The 25,470-nt window shown below is 37.2% G+C and overlaps 1 protein-coding gene across 1 annotated transcript; it reads right to left on the bottom strand.

The window, feature by feature from the left end:
* Positions 1-411: 411 nt before the first annotated feature.
* alx3 (ALX homeobox 3) lies at positions 412-21,076 on the bottom strand. The gene is made up of 7 exons (XM_077515377.1): positions 20,925-21,076; positions 19,992-20,245; positions 15,604-15,784; positions 13,659-13,951; positions 8,255-8,532; positions 1,009-1,134; positions 412-894 (listed from the first exon to the last, which is right to left on the bottom strand). The coding sequence occupies exons 3-7, from the start codon at positions 15,645-15,647 to the stop codon at positions 571-573; spliced, it is 1,065 nt and encodes a 354-aa protein (XP_077371503.1). The 5' UTR covers positions 15,648-15,784; positions 19,992-20,245; positions 20,925-21,076; the 3' UTR covers positions 412-570.
* Positions 21,077-25,470: the final 4,394 nt, after the last annotated feature.

The raw sequence follows: 25,470 nt of genomic DNA, 5'->3' as shown, positions 1-25,470 counted from the left end.
ACTGCACTTTTCAATTGAGATATTTCCAAGGTGGCTAAGTGAAATGTTCAGAGGAGCACATACATTGGACCTAGCATATTTTCAGTGCATCTTTCATTTTTTTCCCCCTTTGGGACCTTAGTAATGTCTCTTCACTGAAAATGGCCACTAGAATATTTTTGTTTGTGCAAAGCCGTTTAAACTTGGTTCCACACGTGGTATGCAAATTTCCTCTAGTGGCACAAGATGTTGAATTTTTTTTCTAAATTAAATCATGTTTTAATGTAAGATGAGTGGAATGATATAAAAGTGTTTTGGGTTTATATTGATTGACATATATATATATATATATATATATATATATATATATATATATATATATATATATATATATATATATATATATATATATATATATATATATATGCCAATTACTGTTGGTGTTCCACGATTTTCTGGGGGGCTTGGTTCCGACCCTGGCGAATAGTGACGGTTCTCTCTAAACACGGCAGGAATGTAATTATGTTTTGGTTCTGTCAGTGGATGCCGCAGGGAGGACGTGGGGGGAGAAGTTGCCAGACAGCATGGCCGTCATGTCGGCCACGAGAGAATGCTGCCCGGCTCTTTGGCTTTCATCCGCAGCGCCATCAGGCCCGTCGGCTTGTAGTCGTTCTCTGGAGCCTCCACTCCGGGGAAGCTGTGGAGGGAGTACAGGCCATTGATGGCCGGATGGTGCGGCGGGTGGTGGTGGTGGTGGGTGTGGCTGGGGGATGAGGGGATGCCCATGAAGCCCTGCAGATTGCTGTGAGGATGCGTGTAAGCACCCATGCAGGAGGAGGGCAAGGATTCGGGTCCGAGGACACAGCCGGTAGTCGATGCGACTCCTGAAGCCCCCGGCCACAGATTGCCCTGCATCTGGGAGACACACACGCACAAACAACTTCAAGATCATTATTTTCCAACTATATTTTGTTCACGATGGCCTGAAATGGGGCTGCCAAGGTAAGAAACGGATGATTTGAGTTGTACCTGGTAGGTGTCATGGCGAGGAAGGAGGGAAATATCGTAGGTAGTGGTGAAGTGGTTGCGGACCTCCTGGATTTTTCCGTAGCGTTCTCGCTTCCTCCACTTGGCTCTCCGGTTCTGAAACCAAACCTATATGTACAATCAATATTATGAATATTAACAGACATCCTACACTGTTATATAAAATAACAGTGTCCATATTTATACATCTCAATTTGCAGTCATTGTTCAAATTTGTCAAATCCGCAACTATATTATTAGCACAGTTACATTTCAGTCTCTCAATCCCTTTAATTCCTTCAAGTAAATGTGCAATTGAAATCTTATGCATACATATTATACATAAACAGATGCTTTGTATATTGTACATGTTGTGCGCATTGTATTTCATCAATGTATATATCACTGCTAGGGGTGCGAATTGCCTAGTACCTGACGATTCGATTCGTATCCCGATTCACAGGTCACGATTCGATTCGATACCGATTAATCCCGATACGAATTTATAAGTCGATTGTTGCGATTTTTTTTCATTCAAATTTAGAAAATACTAATCAGTAAGCTTGTAGAGTGTAAGATTTATATGAAAATGTATTATTTATTTATCTGAAATTTCAGTCTTATAGAGGTTGTAATCTGTTTCATGTTTGAACAGCATTAAAATAAAATATTAAGGCTTAATGTTCCGTTCATATAACATTCTTCCATGCTCAAGGTGTGAATCCTAAAAAAAAAATAAAATAAAAAAATAAAAATCGATTCTGCCGATTATTGAATCGATTCGAGAATCGCGCGATGTAGTATCGCGATATATCGCCGAATCGATTTTTTTTAACACCCCTAATCACTGCCAATATTATACTGCCCGCTTTGCGTTCATTAAGCAACTACTACAGTAGCATAATTCGACTATATTTATTTCTTAGGCCAATTAAAAAATTGCAGCATTTTATTTTTCTAATCAGAATATATATTTTTTTAATCTAGCTTTCTATCAATCACGTATAGCAGGGCTCCTCAAGTGGGCAAACAGATTACACTTCATGTAATCAAATCATGCTGTCAGTGTTGGGCAATTTACATCCAATATGTAACATATTTCATGTTACTAGTTACTTACATTTGAATGTAATCAGTTTCTTTACAATATTACTATCTGTGTGGAGTAATGAGTTACTCAACTTTAAGTTACATTTAAGTTACTTTACAAAAAAAAAAAATTGATTTAATTATGATTTCTACATTTTAAAGGGAAAATGCAACGCAGATGCTGGCTGGCAAAGTTAACTTGGGTCTTTAAATTGTGTGACGTATAATGTTAAATGTGCCGATTCTATGGTGGGAGATCACTGCCTTTGTTTAATATTTGTATCAGTAACAAGATACACAATCTTTTTTTCCAATATATTGGTACGGGTATTTGATCCAGTAAATTAAAATCTATCCCAGACTGTAGTTAAACCAAATATAAATGTATCAACATACTCAAAATAACATGTTACTATTATCAATAGCACTTTTTTTTTTTTTTTTTGGGGGGGGGGGGGGGGGGTAGTATACTGGATCATTTGTCATACAAATAATAGTGATAGATCAAATATAATTGAAATTGGCTGAACAAAATGGATGGATGGATGGATGGATGGATGGATGGATGGATGGGGAATGTGTAATAACATAAAACATCTATTTATAAATAGCGCTCCTGCCTGAGTATATCTTTTTTTTCCATTCCAAAAAAACATTAAAATTAAAGTTCAGTTAATTGTAATTATCTTTTCTATATGGAGATAAAGGTTCCAGGTGAATTCAACAAACAAATGGAACTAACAAACGAGCATATCACTAATCAGTGATATCCATTTCGAACACTGCAATTGATGGCACATTAATCAAAACCATGTTTAAAAGCACAATGACTCTTCTTCACAATTATAAATGCTGTATTTTACTTAGTTACTGTTTGTACTTTTAACATGTTTGGCATTTTATTTCATGAAACCATGACAGTAACTGGTCTCACAAACAATGACTTCTCAGCCATGGACAACACCGTGTAGAGTTCGGAAGAGTGGGTCGTCCCTACTTCATGTACTAACGTCTGATAAGCAACTTATGTGCACAAGTAGGATTTCTCACTTGTGATGGTTGTTTCAGCTAATAATTTATTTGTATATAATGGAATGTACTGCTTCTCCTTTATGGAACTCAATAAATGTAATCATATATTGGGTAACTGGTTATATTACTACGTTACTGCTTAATTGTAAATTACTGTAAATTGTTACTTTTGTCATGCAATACGCCCAACACTGCATGTTCGCACCTTGAGTTGCATTTTTATGTATGAAAGTATAAAGTTTGAATGATTGATTGCAGTTATTAATGTATGCTTTTACAAAATACAATATTAAATCTGAGTTGCAATATGTGAATTCTGAGTTGTGAGAGTGACCATGGAATTACTCAAAAGTCAAATCCTCATTGTATTACATATTTATTCGATCAATACTTTTTAACTAAGCCAACGGTGACGTAGTGGCATGGAAGACCAAAAGTGTCAAAATTTTATAAATAAAAAGGTCATTTTGAAATAACTATCCTGTCGATAAATAACAATTATGTCATATGGCCATCAAATTTTAAAATGAGGTGTTAGTGTTACTATGAAAAGTGTTATACTATTCTTTAATATGTTACAAATATTTTATTTTGATTAAATATGTCATGATTATTTTAACAACGGCATACTTTTTAAAAATAATGACATTTAATTTATTTTTCAAGGTTTTATAAGATCAGAAAACTTTTTTTTTTTTTACAAAGTCAGATTTTATTTCATAATGTCCTTTTCCACAATGGTCGTCTTTTACATAATGGCGTTTTACAGCCGAATGTCTTGGTCTGTCAATCAAATGACATGAGGCGGAGCCAGTTACGTGATTGGCCGAGTCCCTAAAGACACTAATTCACACCTGCACAAAACCATAATTTGTAGTATGATTGAGTGTTTAAAAGTACTGATTTACTGCACTAAAGGCCATAAAAAGCACAAAAGTTAGATAATTAGGATTCGTCATGGCAATGTGGAGTGCAATGGTCCATTGTTCACTGTTTAGCATTAATTTGCTTTCTTTTTACATTGTAAGTGACTTTGTGACTTTACCATTGACTAGTTTTTCAATGTGCCAAAGTCAGGAACATTCTGGAAACAAAATTCGGCCCAGGATGGGGGTTGCCACCGGCCCGGAAATTTTCTCAGGCAGCCTATGTGTATGGAAGCCCAAAAGTGTCAAAATTCAATAAATAAAAAGGTCATTTTGAAATAACTATCCTGTCGATAAATAACAGACAATTATGTAATATGGCCATTACACTTTAAAATGAGGTGTTAGTATTATTATGAAAAGTGTTATGCTATTCTTTAATATGTAACAAATATTTTATTTTTATTAAATATTTCATAATGATTATTTTAACAACGTCATACTTTTTAAAAATAATGACATTTAATTTATTTTCAAGGTTTCATAAGATAAGAAACTTTTTTTTTTTTTTACAAAGTAAGATTTTATTTCATAATGTCCTTTTCCACAATGGTCTTCTTTTACATAATGGTGTTTTACAGCTGAATGACTTGGTCTGTCAATCAAATGACATGAGGCGGAGCCAGCTACGTGATTGGCTGAGTCCCTTATACAGACATGAGCAGCAGCACTTGCAGTATCGATTCACGCGTGGAGAGTTTAGCGCCTGATGAGGAGCCACGGCGGTCACAGGCTTGCTAAAGCATGGACACGGAAGATAAGTCACTTTCAGAAGTACGCCAAGAAGTAGCAAATCGTTTAGAATCGGATCATAACGTAAAGGCCTTGTTGAACTTCTGCGTCAGGCTACGGGGGGCGTCACGGCGATCTCGGCTCACACAGGTGGTCCCACCCACTGACTTTGTTTGACAGACCAACTCATTCGGCTGTAAAACGCCATTATGTAAAAGAAGACCATTGTAGAAAAGGACATTATGAAATAAAAACTGACTTTGTAAAACAATGTTTACTTATCTTATAAAACCTTGAAAAATACATTAAATGTCATTATTTTTTAAAAAGTATGACGTTGTTAAAATAATCATTATGAAATATTTAATGAAAATAAAATATTAAAGAACAGTATGAACACTTTTCATAATAATACAAATGCCTCATTTGACAATTAATGGCCATATTAAATATTGTTATTTATCAAAAGGATAGTTATTTCAAAAATGCCTTTTTATTTATTGAATTTTGACACTTTTGGGCTTCCATATAGTGGTTCCTTCGATTGACTTTTGGTGTGGGCAGCGAGGATTCAGCTCCCACTCAGTGATGGTGTGAATGGGAGTCTGACTGGTTGTCTGTTTTTATATGAGCCCTGCAACTGACTGACCGACAACCCGTTGAGTCTGTCGTCCGCCTTTTGCCCAAAGTCAGCTGGGTAGGGTCGGGCCCAGCACCACGTGACTACAAACAGGATAAGCGGTGCAGTGAATGGATGAATTACTTTTTCACCAAAGCAAAGCAACATCAGCACATGTGCAAGATGTAAAGAGTTGTAAAGTTACCCATTTTACTAGTTAGCATGTGACCATGTTCAACCATGGTATAAGAGGCTTAGCATATAAATGGCTTAGCATATAAATGGATAAAAAGTTATTTGGATGATAGATATCAGTATGTGCAGTTTAAAAATACAAATTCAAAACAATTGAAGATTATTCATGGAGTTCCTCAGGGGTCTGTGCTGGGCCCTAAATTATTTATATTGTATATGAATGATATCTGTTGTGTCTCGAAAATACTCAAGAGTGTCTTGTTTGCGGATGATACAACTTTCTACTGTTCTGGAGACAACTTGAAGCAGCTTCTGACTACTGTGGAGTATGAATTAAGTACAATAAAAAATTGGTTTGATATGAATAAATTATCATTAAATTTAAATAAAACCAAGTTCATAGTTTTCGGTACTAGACCAATCACTCATCAAGTTAAAATTATGGTGAATTTAATTGAAATAGAAAGGGTGTATGAAAATAAATTCCTTGGAGTAGTTATTGATGATAAATTATGTTGGAAACCACACATAGAAAATGTTAAAAGGAAAATGTCAAAAATCATAGGGATACTCTATAAAACCAAGGAGGTCCTGAACATGAATTCACTATATACATTATATAATACATTATTATTACCATATTTGACCTATTGTGTGGAAATTTGGGGAAACACATATAAAACAAATACCGACACTGTTTTTAAATTGCAAAAAAGAGCCATAAGGATTATTAATAGATCAAAATATACAGAATCAACACATCCACTATTTATTAAATTAAATACAATGAAATTTTATGACTTGGTTGAGTTTAAAATAGCACAAATAATGTATAAAGTATACAATAATCTACTCTGCCACAGTACTCAAAAGTTGTTTGAAATTAGAAACTGTCCTTATGAGATAAGGGGTACAAGTGTCTCCAAAAAAACAAAAACAAAACAAGAACAAATATTAAGCAAAGGTGTGTCTCCGTTAAAGGAGTTAATTTGTGGAATAACTTGGGAACCGACCTGAAAAGATGTAATTCACTTGTTGAATTTAAAAGAATGTTTAAAAGTAAAGTTCAATATTATTATTTAAATCAGATATGAGTTAAGAAGATTGTAGAAATGATTTATTCATTTACTTATTTTTCTTTGATGTATTAATATGAGTGTAATGAAATTTGTATATATGTGTGTTACTATTGTGTATTTTTATTTTTCTATTTATTTTATTTTTTTATACGAGTAGCATTATATTTTCTTTTATTAAAAATGTAATTTATTATAAATAAGTGATAGGATATGAAGAATAAGGGGTAGGACTGGATAAGTTTTCAACTTCTTCCTACTCCCTTGAACATATACATAGATATTTATTGGATGTTTCTTTTATTTTATTTTTTTATTTTTAACTTTATGTGTTTATATAATTATACGTGTATATATGCATATGTTCAATAAACTTCAAACTTCAAACTTCAAACCACAATCCAACATTAAATTTAAGTCAGTGCATAAAATGGCTCTGCGAGAAAAGGGGGACAGACCAAACAATGTGTGTAACCTGACTACTTTATGTAGTCCTGTCATGTGGTTTGCCTATTTCCTGTTTGCTAGGGCTCGGCAACTAATCAATTTGAAAGCCATTATTCCATTATTGCATGTATTAGCACAATTTTCTTTCTTTTTCATAGTTTCTTTATAAAGTGGTTCAAAGTGTGTTTTGCTGACTTTCAGTGGCTTTAATTCCTGCAAAGAACAGACATAATGAGCGGAATCATTTCCACATTGTTTTCTGTAAAGCTAGAAAGGAGCCCAGTGGATGGCAATCAACTATACTGAACATTGTGAAAGATAAAGGTGTTTGTGCTGTCAAGTTGTCATTATGTTGCAAAAGGACTCATTGATCCATGTTAGAAACTTTTCACCCGAGGGTCTGGCGTCACTGACAGAGAAAAGGGGGCGAAGGCGCAATGTTACGCTTGTGCAACAAGTATATTGACCAGCCGAGGCATGCAGTTTGAAGAGTTCATTTAAAATGTTAAATTGTTAAAAATTTTAAAGTTCATTTATTGAGGAATGATAATATTTTAACTCTTTCACTCCCACCCATTTTGACTGAAACAATCGTGGCTGTTTGACTGGATTGGAATTGATTTTGCAAGGCCCACAGAATATTATGTTCTAGTGCTATAAAAACATGGACACCTAGAAAGAAAGATTAGACTCTCTTGTCATCAGGAGAAAAAAAAAAAACACTGGGGAAAAAAAAGCTTGTTGGAACATGGCTGATCTCTTATACTCTTCTGCCACTTGATGGCCGTTTTTTTGTAATACTTCCATTGCTTTAAGCGACTTCTTCAGGTCAGAAGCTATATTAAAGCCTTCTGTTTGCTATAGCATTAAAAAACATTAAAAAAACAACAACAAAAAAACGTATAAATATGTTTTTGGTTGTGAATGAGAAAGTACTGTATTAAAAACGTATTTATACGTTTGAATGAGTTAAAGAGGAAGCACTTATTTACTATTTCTGAAAACAAAAATAATATTTTTGTTTGTTATCAGGAGAAACAAATATCAGAAAAACGTCCCAGGCTATTTTATCGATAAAAATCGAATTACATGTATGAAAAACAAGCCCCCCCCCCCACTAAAATGGTACACACCTGCACTCGGGCCTCTGTGAGTTCAGTCCTCAGCGCCAGCTGCTCGCGAGCGTAGACGTCCGGGTAGTGCGTCTTCTGGAAGACCTTCTCCAGCTCCTCCAGCTGGAATGTGCTGAAGGTGGTGCGATTGCGCCGCTTCTTGTTCTTGCCCGACAGGTCGATGGAGTCGGCGATGGAGTCGCCGCCCGGTAAGTCGCCACTCGCCTCCTTCATCTTGCCGAAGCAGTCGGCGGCCATGCCGGAGTAGCCCAGGCTTTTGAGAGCGCTTTTCTCACGGACTGAGGTGTGCAGAAAAAAACAAAGGCAGCATTGCACAACTTAAATAACATTGTTATGCCAACTATTATCACAATTTGCATTATTTCTTTTAGTAGGGATGTCCGATACCACATTTTTTCAGACCGATACTGATACTCAACTCGAGTAGTCACCAATACCAGTTACCGATAGCACTAGTACATATAATTCTCCCCCCAAAAATGACAGATAAATTTAAAGAAAGACCTATAAATCCAAATGCAGTATTTTTCCTTAAAATTGCCTTACATTAATGGCAATTTTCCAATCCCCAAATTTGTAATTCCTAGTTCCCGATTGTAAAACGGCACTAGAGGGCAGCGTCACGAGTACCAATACCTTAAAACAAGGCTCGTATCGGCCATTCCTATTTTTCAATCATCATTATTATATTCTCAATAGTTATAACATTTCAGAACAAATGTTTCTTAGAACATGATAAAGCTCCGATCCTGTCTCTCGTCTCCCTTGTGATTGACATGATGTCCGATTTTGTAAGCACTGTAACTTTCTCTGTGTAATCAAAATCAATACGTTGTATGCTTCTTCCTCCCACTGCTCGCTGAATGAGTGGAGGCTGGTGTCTGTGGATCTCACTCTGCTTCATCTATCCTTCCCTCCTTTCTCTCTTTAGTTTTTCCTCTGGTCTCTTGGGATCTCCCTAATCTGTTGGAATTAAGAGATTTCTGGGGTTGGTGTAAGATTCTGGTTTTGTAACCATGTGGGTGACAGGTGGTATTTGATTGGTACTGGATTTCACTTTGATTTATATTTCTTTCCTTTGATCTTTCCTCTGGTCTCCTGACCTTCTGAACTTCACGACTCTGGCGAGACTGAAGTATCCGGTTAAGGTGAAGGGTAATGGGATTTTTTTAATTAGGTTTCAGGTGAACTAATGAGCACACGTACACAAATGCGCACATACGCACATTAAAAGAGAGAGAGAGCAATGATTATATGTTGAATCGGCAAGACTGCCGAATGAACAATTCTGTGCTCTAAAACAAAAAAACAAACAAAAAAACACCAAAAAAAAATATACTGTGTTGGGGTGCCTCTGTGTTCAACAAAAACATTCTATCTCATGTTTTTTCTTGAAATAGGCTGTTCTTGTTATGATTTGGGTTTTTGGTCACGTTTTCTTGTGTCTCTTGTTCTGTCAAGTCTTATCATGTCCACCTGTGCTCGTTTTCCTGTTCCCTTGTGTTATCCAATCAGCTCCCCAAGCCACTTGTGTCTTGTCCAGGTGTCTCTCGTTACTATGTGTATTTAGTTCCCTCCTTTCGTTCAGTCCTTGTTGAGTCTTTGTCGTCGCCACACCTTGTTTCCCTGCGCCTCTGAGTCCTGCCTGTTTAGTTTACAATTAGTAAGTTTATTCCCAGCCTTGTTTTGTTTTGCACTTTGTACTTTGTGTCGCACTGTAAGTTAAAATGAAAAACATGTTTAAGAGCACCCCTGCGACGCCTTTCTTTGCCTCCTTCCACTTGGGTCCACAATCCCCCGCAAACCCTAACAGTTCTTGCCACCGAGCTCTCTTCCCATAAGGTTTTGAAAAAGGCATGACTGCGAATAGGTGACAGGATCTTTTCCTCCCACTTGACTGCCATCAGTAATAATGAAAAAGCAAAACGCCCATTTGTACTGTACTGTACATTGAGAAAGTCATCATTCTTCCAAATGTTGGATTGCCAAGGTCGCTTTGCCTCGCCTGTACAACTCGGCATGAGAAAATGCCGTGAAATAGCTGGAGAGGGTGTAGCCATGAAGTTTGACGGCTCATTTTATGATGGTAAAATGTTGAACATTTAAAACGTTTCATTATGAAGGGTCGTCTTTGGAGACATGTTTGGAGAAAAGAGACTTCTTTGAGGAAGCACTTATTTTCACACATCTTTAAAGTAAGAAAAAAAATCCATTTATGTCTGTGGAAATTGACAATAGTTGCTGGGAATGCTGGGGGGAAAGCAAAAATATATTTTTTTGGTCAATTTCTTGTATTATTTCCACATGAAACTGTTGTCCAAATTCATTTCCCTGAGCCGCAGAACAAAACTTGTCTGCATTTATCTGCAGGCTGTCCTCAACTCAAGCTTGTCTCGTAATTCAATTTGGTCGCAGCCTTCATTTCCAACCTCACGTTGCACTTCACGACAAAAATATTCTCCTTTCGTCGAGGTCATGTGTTTTTCCTCAAACATTTAGCTGGGCCCTCCTGTTTTTCTTGAAATAGGCTGTTCGTATCACCAATCTCTCGTCACATGAAGTTTTGAAAAAGACATGACTGCGAATAGGTGGCAGGCTCTTTTCCTTCCACTTGACAGCCATCAGTAATTATGAAAAAACAAAACGCTCCTAGGCAACGTTATGGCAAAAATAAAAAAAAAATAAAAATAGCTATCAAGTAGGGAGCTGCAAAATATCATCACATGGGCTACAAATGGCCCCGGGGGCACAAGTTTGAGACACCTTAATTGACAGTATATCACATTGTATGGCATCGCTATATCACAGGCTGACCACATCATTCCATTTGGCCCGTCAACAAATCGCGTGCATCTACCTCAAGTTTCTTGCTAAAATTTATACCAAAATCGCAAAGCATCTGAGCAAACCATATGGACAATGTGGTGTGTGTGAAACTATTGCTATGTCATTTTTCTGAAACTAAAAAAATGCTTAGAGAGTTTTTTTTTTTTTTTTTTTTAAATGAGATCTCAGGCAACAGCTATAACAATAATTGGACAAATCTTTACTAAACTTCTCAGGAATTACTTTTATTTGGAAGACAAAGTCTGACAATGTATACAAAGCGAAAAAAAAAGGTCATTTTTGGTTGATGCATTAAACTGGAGACATGTAAAAAACAAAAAACCTCTCGTGAAATTAGATTTTCAGTTTTCTTCAATAAGTGGCCAACTGACAGCAGCTAAAATGCTAATAGCAAACTACTGTAATCTAATTCATTAAAAAAAAAGAAAAGTTTTTATCATGGCTAAAGTTAATAACATAGCAGACAAAACAGGAAGACAAATGAACTCTTGTCAAAACAGTGCAGTTCATGCTCTTGTACACATAGAAAGTGCCAACGTCTGGGCAATAAAATCTCATGCCCTCTCTTTTTTTTTTTTTTCCTTCACAAAAATCTGATTCTTGATTTGAATCAATTTCCTCCCTTTACGTATAAAAAAATGACACTAAGGATTTTTTTTGTCTTTTACAGACAATATGAAAATAAGTGTTTTGTTTTTTTTGTCTAAACATGTACAGTATGTAAACACAATCCTAAATAAATAAATACCGGTAACCATGTAAATCGCAAAACATTCAACCTAAAAATGAGCTGTCAAATTTTGTTTCTCGACAGGTCCATATCTTTATCAGCTCACATTCTCATGCGCTACTTTCCTCGTGTATAGGTGAGGCAAGACAAATTTGGCAAAATATTTTCCGCTATGAGCACATACCTCGGGTCAAAAGTTCCTAATGTATTTAAATGACTGTTGTTGCAACGTATAAATGGACAAATACACAATGTCTAAAACACTGCGATAAGACAATTATTTTAACTAAATGCGGGTTGGTGCGGGGTTGTGAGAGGCATTCATGGGCTTTCATTGTCAGTGAATTGGATGACGCTTTTCTGTATATTTATTGTGACCTTAGCACAAACAACAACGCAGGAGAACATCATTTCCTCAGGGCACATCCACTGACTAAATGTTATCAAATTATAGCTGCATTTCCATAAACAAGATGACTTTTTTTTTTTTTTTTTTTTTTAAATTAGGAAGGGGTGGGAGAAAACAGCTTGTACAGTATCAATACACCAGCATCAATTTTTTTTGTAACCGATGTAACAGGGCATGAATGATTTTGTCGTAATTGCAAAAATAAGCAGTTTAATCAATAGAGAAATGTGTATTTTTCTTAAATGTAATATTTATTGTCTTTATTTTGGAGAGGAGGGTGGGTTGGTTTATGCTGCATATTTTAGTTTAGTCCCCCCCACAGTTGCATATCGGGACAACATGGAGATAAGAAGGAAAACAATTAAGTATATATTACGAGAATAGGGGGTCAAAAATAATGGGGGAGTAAAATTTGAAAATTCATATTACAATATTCAAGTTTAAACAAGTAAACAAGAGAAAAATTATCATACTTTTAATTATTTAATTTGCAGAAACATTTTATCCATATTTGCAATGGTTTTGAATTGATACACGTTTTAAAATGTGCATTTTTTACATGATGATAAAACGGTAAAAAACCTCAGTATGTCAAGACATTTTTATCATTTCTGACATGTTGTCTTGTGCCCCCTCAGTTTATTCAATGAAGTGAAATTTGTTCAAAGAAAATTCTTTTATACAAGTTGGCCTGTTCCACTTCCAAAATAATCAGACATAGAATGGATCTCTGTGTGGCTTTAAAAAATTACATTTCTAGTTTTTATTCAATGGAGACGTACAAGTGTCAAGTTGTCAATTTAGATGAATTAATTAATTTGACTTTTGCACAAGTTGTCCTGTTCATCCCCAGTTTTTGCTCAATGAAGACATATTGTGAAATTCCATTTTGTGGCCTTATTGAAATGAATTGTCTTTCATGCAAGTTGTCTTATTCCTCCCCAATCTTTGCTCGATGCAGACACTGAATAAAAGTCTTATTTTGTGTCATTATTAATTTGGTTTCATTTATTTGACTTTTATACATTTTGTCTCGTTCATCCACAATTTGTGCCTGGAGACAGAGAAGTGAAATGTGCCATTTTGCAGCGTTTTTTTTTTTTGTGAAACTTTTGACTTTCACATGCAGGTTGCATCACTTTCTGCTCATAATACAAAATAAGTACAATTTCAGATCCTATTGCCTACTTTATTTAACTTTACCCATGTTCAAAATTCACTACTTAAAAATTTATGCTGCCTCTTGGCCAGGTGATTTTTTTTTTTTTTTTTTTTTTTTAAAGAGATATCTTATCTCAATCTTTTACCTGCATGGTTCAATAATGATTTAAACAAGCGCACAAGCGCCATTTCAAAGATGCGATGACAGTAAAATAACTAACTAACTAAATAAATAAATAAAAAGAAAGCCAACTTACTTTCGTCGTAGAAGGGGGCCTTGCCGCTTCGAACGGCGGCCTTGTGCTCCTGGTTTAAACTCTCCAAGAATTTACTGCTGTGTTTCCCTGACGCTGACTCGGGAGGATCCGACGAGAAGTCCCCGAAGTTGCGGTGCAGTGCGGCGGTGGCGTCGTACGCGTCCCCGCCGCCGCGCATCGCAGCACCGAGGCGGTGCACCGCACCGGCTTTGCGCAACTCGTCGCACGGCAGGAAGGAGCCCGGTGAAGTGGAGCTGCTGGCGGTTGGTGCCACAGAAGTTGGTGGCGTCCGCCTGAAAGACAAACACGGCTCTGTCTCCATCTTGCAACGACTGGTCGCTCGCAGGGAGGCTGAGGACGCCACAGCGAGTTCGTTTTTTTTTTTTTCCTTCCAAAACTTTGAGTGAGTGAGTGGGTGGGTGGGATTTAACTTGATCACACACTAAAAGCCATGAAACTGCTGTGTGTATGTGTGTTGTGTGTATGATATAATCCACCAAATATTCAATCACACGTGCACGCGTCCCTCCAATTTAGCATTTAATTCCCACTTCAGATGACGTTATGGCCTCCAAAATGAAACAGGGCAACATTGCACGGACCGTTTTTGAAACATAGAAAAAAAAAAGAGTTTTATTATTTAATGTTGTGAATGCTGCCAAGCATCACGTTAGCTGCCACCAGAATCTTTTTTGACATTGATCCCTGCAGTGCACGTTTCTTGACCTTTGAAACCACTCAAGATTCACAAAATTTAGGTAATGCAACAACCATTTTCTATAATTCCACATTTCCGCCAAAGCACAATTCAAGTGAACGAGACGTTCAACAAATAAGTTCTTCATCTTTTAGGACATCTCCTCCAACAGACTATTTTTCTTATTCCACATCCCCATATTGCCACATATTTTTATTTTCCACAGCATGTTGCATGCATGACAACATTCCCAAATCACTGCAGACATTTATACACTGACCCCCTCCCTCCAATATTTACAATTCACATCATGACAACTTGTTTACCATGTTGAGAAAACTCCCACATTTCAATAACAGAATTCAAGATACATTTCCAACATTGAACTCCTTCCACAATTCTCAGCTTCAAGTGTTCAACAATTAAAATAATTAATCCAGTCACTACAAAAATTCATGTAGCTTTTCAAGGAACCAATTTAAGATGCTTAAGGTGTGTGCAAGTTATTGTAATGCTTCATGTTGTAGCTGTTTATTTTCATTTCAATAAATCATTGCAGAGTCTTTGCTATAGTGCAAGTGTGCTCGGTTTTGTTTGTCAAAGAACCTGGTAAGTTTAAAACTTACTATATTATTAATATAATTCATTCCCCCTGCATCAGATCAGCATGTTTTAAGCCCATGTCACCAATCACTTATGACACAAAAAGAGGCAACTCTTTTCCCTTACAGTTGAGAAAAAAAAGCATTCCTGAAAACAAAACACAATAAACACTATTTTGGAAATGTACTTAAAAACAAAACCTTTGGACTTTGAGTTAAGGAGAAATGACACTCGAACTAGTTCAAATGATTGTGAATATTAGCAACAATAATGACAACAGTAAAATTCACCTTTTGATCTCCTATAGAAATAACATTTTAAAAAGTTGAAATGCAAAACAACTGAAGGAAACATTTTACAACTAAACATATTTTCTTTTATTTATAAAGTATTCCTGTTCCTGATGGATATTTCTTGGTCCATAAACTTTTGCTCACGTTGAAGATTTCAATTAAGTTAGGAGGCAGTTTTAAATAGTTGACTCTCGTCAAAATAATAATAATAATAATAAAATGAGTTTTATTCCCTTTAGCTTGCATCTCGGGCTGAAAGATGCTCAGCATGCTTCCCACAGAAAAAGCCGATTGATTTCCTGACACATTATCTGCAATCTGGACAAAGTTTGTCCAAACACGGCGCACTTACCGAGCTGGGCCTCGGCGCGGTTGCGCTCGGAGACGTCTCGACATCTCGCCGGATACGTGAGGCGGCACGCCGCCACTCACCTGATGGACAAGTGTGTAAACATTAGGTCCATTTGGTCTGAGAAGTCAAGTAAGCCCCATTTGATTCAATTTGGGAGTCCTTCGGCGTTCATGGCAAAGATCTGCAGGCAAAAGGGCAACAAAGCGATTTGGAGTTAATGAATGCCGGATTCAAATAAGAACCTTAAAAGTAGGACGTAAATATTACAGAACTATTTAAACGTGGTGGCAGTATAGGGCTTTAAAATAACCCCCCCCCCTCCCCCCACAAAAATCCTATTTCAAATTTTAATCATTTTTCCCACTTCCAATGACAATGACATTATTCAAAACAAGTGTTGCTTTGTTTTACTTCTATGATGGAATTTTCTTAAATAATTTAATAGCAAGTTTTTCCCACAAGTTGCATCGAGTAGTGAGTAGAAATAGTAGCGATCATGTGAAAATGAGTGCTTCCTCTTGGAAAAATGTCCTTCAGTCAAAACATGTTACGTAAACATGATCTTTAGTATGTTAATATGTTAAATGTTCAACAAATTACCTGGCTCAGCTGGTCCATATGTCTTACACAACACTTCCCTGCATGACGCCCTTTTCTCATGAGCACTTGTACAGATAGAAATAGGGGGAGATAGAAATACATCTTCAACTGGAATAAAACACTAAACTGGATGCATCTGCCAGCCCCAACTGGTCAACATTCCCTGCGTCCCCCCGTCCTTGCCGTGACCCCGGACAGGAAATCAGTTCAGCCTGTTGAGCGTCCCAGTGTGGACACCCCCCTCACTCTGGGCACAAAGCAGCATGGCTAAAGGTGACCCTCCAGCACCTCACATGCGGACCCTTTTTGACTACATCCTCTACAAGGTCGCCTGTCCATCTGGGGGGCATCCTCTCTTCAAAAACAAGCATTTTCTTATCCGGAATGTAGCAATTACATGAAAGACGAAATATGACTATCAAGATGTATCATAGTTACATTTTACCAGTGTTGCCACAGTTACCTTGAAAAAGTAACTTAGTTACTTTACTGATTACTTGGTTTTAAAAGTAACTAAATTGCGTTACTGATTACTTTATTTTAAAAGTAACTAAGTTAGATTAAAAGTTACTTTTTTAGTTACTTTCAGCAGCTGCCGATAACACCATCTCAACATAAAAATAATGCAGTAGAAACGGAGTTCCAAATACTTTATTGAAAGTGCATTTTTAACATGAAAATAAAGGTTTTTTTATGAAAAACAAAATAGGCAGTCTCTCTTGACTTCTTGTAACGTAAATACTTTTTATAAAACAAAAAATAAAAATCTATCCAGGTTGAAAATGAAAATCCCCTTAATTCCTCTATTGTTTGTTCCGCTATTCCAGTGTGTACACTTGAGTCGACTCGTGCATGCTGAAAACTAGGGGTGGGAATCTCTGAAATGAGGCCGATTCGATATGTATCTCGATACACAGGTTGCGATTCGATTGAAAAACGATTATCTTTCAGAACAGAACGGTTCGATACGGTTCGATTAAGTATGTCTTCTATATTTTTATATTTTGAATCAATTATTTAAATATACCGCAACAAAGGGCTGGGCGATATGACTGAAAAATGTATCACTTTAAATATTTATTAGTAGTTATTGACAGTTATAATTGTTTTTTTTTTTTGTGTTTTTTTTTCTCTTCAAAATAAGGATCAGGAAAACAAAAGGTTGATAATTTAATGTTAAATATAAATATTTAACCTTTAGACAGACACCAACACAATTAAACAGAATATGTGCACATTGTGAAGTATTTCAGAAACATAAATTTAAGACATGAAATAAACCTACCGTCCAGCCAAAAGAAATATGAAGCCACCTTATGGAACAATAAATCTATCAAACACATTTTAACCACTTAATATATGCAAAAATATGTCGCGAGCACGGCGTTGACGGTAGGCTCCCCCCCAAGGTGCGTAACGTCTTTGCATTATGTTTACAACATCCGGGGAATGAAGCGTCTCTGAGCGCTACTTTGCTAGCTCTCTGTAAACACGAAAGTAGCTTGAATAGTGATGCTACTGAAATGTAAACAAAACAAGTAGAGCACGGCGCAGAACTCTTGCTATTGTTATGAAAACCATAAAGCCTCACTCACAACCGATTCACAGCCACGCGATATCCGGTCCACTACTGAAAACGTGACTTGTCTGACGTCACTCCCCCTAGCGAGAGGGCGGAGACGACCTCATCCCATAATGCTTCACGGATCAGGATGGAAATAAATTATTATTTTTTTACCACTTTTATGGTCCATAATGCACACTTTTTTTGTTGTGTTGTGTGCCTGTTGGTTAATAAAACTAGTAGTAAAAGTATCATCACTTTTGTTTTGAATGTGCAAACCATTCATGACCAGACCATGGCTGAATTCAGTGTGGTGATCAATGACTTCCGCCTCATCTTCATAGTTAGCAGCAGTTTGTTACAACAGTGAAATATTTTGCCTTCTTCATGAAAATGTGGAGTAACCATTGAATCTCTGGACAGTAACTTTAATCAGACTACTTTGTAGAATAAAGTAACGCGTTAGACTAATAGTTACTTTGGAAAGCAAATTAATAGTTACTTTGGAAAGCAAATTTTTTGAGTAACGCGACCAGCAACACTGCATTTTAGTATCCTACATCGAGACAGCCACCAACCATTTTCCTATCCTCACTAGGGTCGTGTGTTTGCCTGAGCCAAATACTGTTATCAATATATAGTTACAGTTGTATCTTAAAACATTTGACTTCAATCCCACGTCATTGGGAAAAAGGTACAATCCTGGTGGATTCGTGAGCCTTTTCGAACCTTGTTGTTGCAAGTGAAAGCAACTTTCCATGACTACCATTCTTTTTCGTTGTTGTTTTTAAATGAAGATGAAAAACGTTTCTACTGTTCTTCTTTGTCATCATCTTCTTATTTGTTTTAAAATGAAGATGAGAAATGTTCTACCATCCTTCTCCTTCATCATCATCTTCTTCATTTTAAAATGAAGAAGACAACGAAGAAGAACGGCATAGTCATGGTTAGCTGCCTCCTTGTGGTACGCACAATTCCTGTTGAATTAATGTATAAAATCCTGATGTGCAAATTATTTCACTCTTTATGCTGTATTTAATCACATTATCCCTGTATGTTTTAATAAAGTAGAGTACTGGCAAGTTCTATTTTTCTTATTAAACTAACAGATGAGAAATATGTTTGTTGGTGTATTGAGGGGGGGGGGGGGGGGCATGTCCATTCATTTGAAGGGGACATAGATGGAAAGATGATTTGAGAAACGAGTGTTTTGAGTTTCCTGCGAATGAATTAATCTTGTAAATAAAAGCTCTAGTGTATTTAAAAATCTATATATTTTAGGGCTAAATCGTTTTGAAAAACAATTTGATTGTGATTTTTCCTCTTAATATCGTGGTTGCGATTTAATATTCAATTATTTTTTTCAGGGTCCTCTTTCCATGTATACATATTTTTGCAAACACAAGCAATAAAATAATCTGTATTACAATAAACAATATCATATTGTTTTGGTAAGGTTGGTAAGGCTTATGCTATAAAATAAAGACAAACTACGAATTAATATGGTGGTTATATAATAATAATAATAATAATAATAATAATAATAATATGATGGTTTATTTATCTATTTCAATTAAGAGTTGTTAAATGAATCAACACTTTGACTTGTCTTTTAAGCACTACAACAACTTCAAAAGATATTCCGAAGAAGAATGGCGTAAACATACATTCGTAAGTTATAAGTAATTTTGCAACAATGCAAACAAATCTGTGGCTTTATCACTTTTCACATTTAATAAAACGCGGATATGGTATTCATGCGGACTGCACTTCTTATGAACTCCATGATAAAACCTACCGACCGAAATGAAGCAAAAGTTGTCCCTCCTCCCCGAATTGCAGCCTTTGTAATTTGAAAACTGCGTTCTATGACATCGGAATGTCGATTTGAATTTGATTAATTGTTCAGCCCTAAAATATTGTCACAATTGTACCATGAAAACAATAGTGTACACTAAGAAACAGTGATATGACATGTCCTAATATCCATATCGGCCTATTTTATCTCGAGTTCCTCTGCGATTCCCACCCCAAGCAACAGTGAGTACAACCTGCCAGATAAATGCAGCTGTAAGATAGTATGAACAACATCTCTATACTTGGTACAAGCTGACCCGTCTTTGTCCGGCCAACGTGGCCTGGGGCCTTTCCTTTCACGTATACAGGGTGGCGATTCAACCTGAGGTTTGCATTAGAATAGGAGAAGGATGTCTAATTGAATTACCCGCCATGAATGCACAGAGATGATCCCATACGCAGATGCGGGGGATTCTCTCAAGAGGCTGTCCTCACATCTTCTACGCCGTATCCAGAAGCCGCACAAGCAGCCGAGACGCTGATTGACAGCTGACGACCCCGGGGTTAGCTGGATGGAGGGGTGCATTCTGGGAAGCTTAGGCCTGTTTTCTGGGGGAAGCAGGACGGGCGACTGCCCTCTGTGTCACCTCGCGTGTGAGCAGGCGGGTCCGGGGAACCTGTCTTGACGCAAAGTCAAACTCGCTTAGAATTGGATCAAAATGCCACCTTGCCGTTCCTTTTATACATTAGGACATTGGATCGTCAAACAAAATTACTTTGTTGTGTGGAGATGCAGACTAACAAAATTTTAAATTTGGGGAATGGTTTTCTGGAGCTGTATCAGCTTAGAATACTGTCTACAGATTGACATGGGAAAATTTGTATCAATTTAAAATACTGCAGTAATATTTAAAATAAATTAATTTATAAATGTTTAATACAATTGACAAAATAAATTTAAATGATGATGGTGATAATAATAATAATAATAATAATACATAAATGAACTGATATTTCAGTGAGAAAAATAAAAAAATATAAAGTACTTACAATGAATGAATACATTTTAATCAACCAATTAAAACTAAAATGAATGCAACACATATTGCAGGACTCTTGATAATGTAAAAGCTCTGTGGGCAATAATTTCCCCACCACTGCCCTAAACTTTCATTATTCCGTTTTGACCATAATAATTTGACCTAGTTTTACATGAACCTTTTATGTGTCTGAACAGACATTAATGATGAAAATAAGCAGAGGTACATTGTGATGTATAAAGGCAACAAGTGTGCTGATAGGGAAGCCGTTTTAAATCGATTCCCGGGACATGATCGCAGGAGCTCTGGTCGATTAGTACCTGCAGAGACGTTAACAGCGGCTAGAACGGTACGCCGTCTTAACGAATGAAGTTCACGTGCCCGCAGTTGCTCTTCTTCGGCAGCCTCGCTGCCTCGCTCCTGAAGCGCGCCGGAAACTGGAACCCTGCATCTCAATTGTTCGCTTTGGAAGCCCAGCAGCGGGCACGCGCCGGATTTCAAAACAAACAAAACCAAGCGGCGCAAAGTGGTCCTACTTGATGGAATATAGTTGACCAAAAATAGCCTGTTTATTTCGTCAAATTTAAGTTTTGGTTTCATGTCAAATATTTTATTTGTTTCCATATCAAAGGCAAATTCGGGTTATATAAAACACTGTCAATCACTCTGGGATAATTTTGGTCATGGTAGAATATTGCCTTGAAGAAATAAATTAGCTGGCATGTAGTCGGGTCGACTAAAATTAACTAAATTACGCGAACTATTTGTAGATAAATCGTTTCCTTTAGGTTCAAATTAACTACCATTGCAAGAACAAATTTGTCATTAAATTGTATTTCCTGTTGTTAAAAGCACACATACCAACTGTTTGTTCACTAGTTTAGGAAATTAAAACGAGTGTTGATACATTTAATTTCCAAATTCTCAGTAACATTTATCAAAACCATGACTACTACAAACAAATTGTATTTAAACTGTATGGTGTAAATACATTTGAAACACATAGGCTATCCCTGACAAAAGAAGCATGAAATAAATAATATCAATAAATTAGTTGTGTCTAAACTTGGTCATTCGTTTTCACTTAGGTTTTTATATCAGAGCAAGGCCGTATTATTGGGATAAATTAGTTTGGTTGTATATTTTGCAGTAATGAAATGGAAGGACAGTTCAATGTTTTCAAATTATTTAATGAAATTATTTATTTTGGTGCCCATGGAGGACAAGGGCCATAGCGATGGGACACTGATAGATAGATAGATAGATAGATAGATAGATAGATAGATAGATAGATAGACAGACAGACAGACAGACAGACAGACAGACAGACAGACAGCAGTGCAGAAATGTGTAACGCTCCATGTGATACAGCTGTGCAAGCCGAAACCCATGGGAGGTAGATATCTGGGGTCATCCTCCCAACGGATGCTCAAGCTCATCCTGCTACTGGTGGGTGCCCCGAGGGCCCGGGCATGCATCATGTGACCCCAGTTCGCCTCCCAACAGCCACCCAGACATTGGTCATAATGTCTCCGTTCACCCAGAGTGAGAGTGAATGACACACAGTGGATCTTTTCCAGTTCATAATGCCGGACGGATGACTGTGACTTATTTGTTTTATTCGTCTGTCACTTGAAGTCACTTCCACATGCTTGAAGCCGGTCACCTAACTCCTTAACACATTTGAGTGCGAGTGACATGCCTCCGCCGGGGACTAACAGAGCAGCATAACGAATTAGACGGTGTGCAGTTCCACCAAAAAAGAACATATGAGAATTGCGGCTGTTTATAAAGAGGAAAAAGCAAACGACCTTGGGGCTAAAGTGGATGGATAGAAAATAAACTGTTTGGAAGGACTCTGCACATTGAGCAATAAAAAGCAGCTGCGGAAATGTGAATGTACTTTGTTGGTTTCTTGAGAAAAACTTCCATCAGACACATCGGTCTTATACTTTACTGCTAACTTTTTAAAAGGCTCGCAGTTTTGAGGTATACAGTTCTACTTTTTGGTCCTGACCTTCTTGGGTGGAGTTTGCATGTTCTCTCTGTTTGCTTGGGTTGTGTAGATACAGAATGCTGCAGTTATAATTTACATTTCAACGGGTTTGTTGAGTTGAGTGTGCTTCAATCACCCTGATTTTAATGGGAATGAGGGGAGCCTCTTCCTCTGTCTGGAAGTCGACTGCATTCCATCCCACAACAGTGTATAATATGCAAAACACCCTATTCGATCTGATCTTGTCAAGCAAAATAACAAAAGAAAGAAAACTCCATCTAGGCACATTTAAAATGTGCTTTGCGCTAAACTTGTGCTGTCCCAAAACTTTGTGTCATTGTGTACAGATGTACAAGATATTGTGCAGAAAAGAAAAGATAGCCTTGCATAAGAAAACAAACAAACAAACAAACAAACAAACAAACAAACAAACAAACAAACAAACAAACAAACAAACAAACAAACAAACATACATACAAACCAACCAACCAACCAACTAACCAACCAACCAAACAAACAAACAAACAAGTAGTCGGAATGTGAACATGGGACAATCTCCTTAGGAAAAACTGTACATATTTCAGATTCGGAATTACAGTACAGTCTTCCTACTTCCTTTGGGCGACAAATTCCCATCCACATTACAACAATTATCTTCACTTGCTATGAGCTATTTAGAAAACTGGTTGGCCATTGGTTGCACATTTCCCTTCATTAGAACAAGTCAAGATACGCCTGGGGAAATAAGTCTAATGGAAATGTCTCGATGCTTGACATATTATGACAACTTGTTCAACCAAAATACTTACATGAAGTGATGCCAACATTTTGTGGGGTGTGAAACAATTCAACAGAGACCCATTCTAATACATTTTGATCGATATGACACAAGCAATTGACAATGTCGGAAGGAGCCGAGAATTGTACATAATCACTTACATTGGTGTTGCCAATGCTTTTCTAGGTTGTTCAAATAAATTATTATTATTATTATTTTTATGTGCACAAGTGGAACTTATTATGTGACTATTGAACAAGTAGTTTTGAGAGTATCAATTCTGATCTGAGAAATGCGCCAAACTGAGAAAAACTGTAATGATATAATAATAACATAATAATCTGTGAAGACACTGATCATGTTAATTATTGATTTATCAATAAAGATTTTACAAGGGGAGGGCACGGTGGGTGACTGGTTAGCACATTCGCCTCCCAGTGCTGAGGACGCAAGATCGAGTCCAGGCTCCGGCCTTCCTGGGTGGAGGTTTGCATGTTCTCCCCGTGCCCGCGTGGGTCTTCTCCGGGTACTCCGGTCTCCTCCCACATTCCAAAGACATGCATGGAAGGTTAATTGGGCGCTCTGGATTGTCCCTAGGTGCGCTTGTGAGTGTGGATGGTTGTTCGTCTCTATGTGGCCTGCGATTGGCTGGCAACCAGTTCAGGGTGTATCCCGCCTGAAGCCAGCTGGGTTAGGCTCCAGAAACCCCGCGACCCTTATGAGGAAAAGCGACTCAGAAAATTGATGGATTGATGGATTTTACAAGGTAGGAAACATATCAATATGCGACATTTAATGACTGTCTGAACATGTTTCCATCTTCAAATAATTAACAAACATTAGAAAAAAAACATTTGAGGCTCAGTATTATTATTTTGATTGTTGTTTTCTTGAGATGTCAGATGACAGTACTCTACACAGTTCACACCATATGAAATAGATGCATTGTGCAGGCAATCCACTAGGCGGCAGTATTTCCTTCACCAGACGGCCTCTGTTCTTTATTTTATTTTTCAGAAGCACCAACAAAGAATCCAGTTTTAAAGATTTAAAATTTTATGTCAATTATTTAATGTTTCAGACTGCAGACTAGGGATGAAGCCAACAGAAATAGATGCATACACATATTAATTTTTAAATCCATCTTAAATCCATTTTAAATCCATTCAAGTCATCTTATAACGCTATTGTGCACATGGAAAGGTAATTGTCAATGCTGCTTTGTTGGGTGGAAGTGACCAACTTGCCCTTGATTTCAAGACCTGACAGTGAACTCTTGAAGGCAAACTAGCTCCACCCCCACCCATAGACAGGCACCATTATCCAGCCATAGCCTGAGGACCAATCACCCCAGTTGCCCTCACCGTCTCTCCTTTTCCTTTCCTCCTTGGCTTTCCCCCGTCTGCCTCCTCCGAGCATCACATTCGGGTTCTCTTCTCCGGGCCTTCTTGTGGACTTGATGCTTTAAAGCTCTCCCTGTGTCACCAGACTGATTAAAACAAATACCCGGCCTATTTGGATATCTAATTCAATTGTGCTCTTTTTCTTCTCGCTAGCCCTGGAGCGCGCAGAGTATTAGGTGTCCTGGGAGACACTGCTACATCCCCAGACCCCACAGATTTTCTTCTTCTTCTTCATGTCCTCCAGGTCATATTTAGTTTGAGTCAAATGGGCTTGCGCACATTGAAAACGACAGCACATGAGTGCCACCATGGCGTTACTGTACATGGGCTCTGGGTGGTGGAATGGTTCCTGCCGCTTGCCTCTGATGCAGGACGTGTGGGTTCGCTTCCCCACTTGGGAAATCGTGTTTCTATGTGTGAGTGAATGCACTTTTAAAACAAATGTACTGTATCTGTAATTAAAGGCTGTACCATACTGTTGGGCTTTGAGTGAGTGTTTACAATTTGGAAGTTTGAAGGTCAACACTGGTTTCAGAAAGCAGTCTTTGATATGATATTGATTAATTACAGCTTTAGATTGTGTATGCCTGTTACCAATGTGTTTGTCCGGCTCATTTGCTTGTTAGAATATCTGTTTTGTTGTTGTTGTCTGACATCTTTTGAAAGACTGACCATATTATAAATGGGAT

This window comes from Festucalex cinctus, chromosome 2 (genome assembly GCF_051991245.1).
Source record: "Festucalex cinctus isolate MCC-2025b chromosome 2, RoL_Fcin_1.0, whole genome shotgun sequence".
Lineage (NCBI taxonomy): Eukaryota > Metazoa > Chordata > Actinopteri > Syngnathiformes > Syngnathidae > Festucalex > Festucalex cinctus.
Note: the sequence above shows the minus strand (reverse complement) of the source record. Positions and strands in the feature narration are given on the sequence as shown.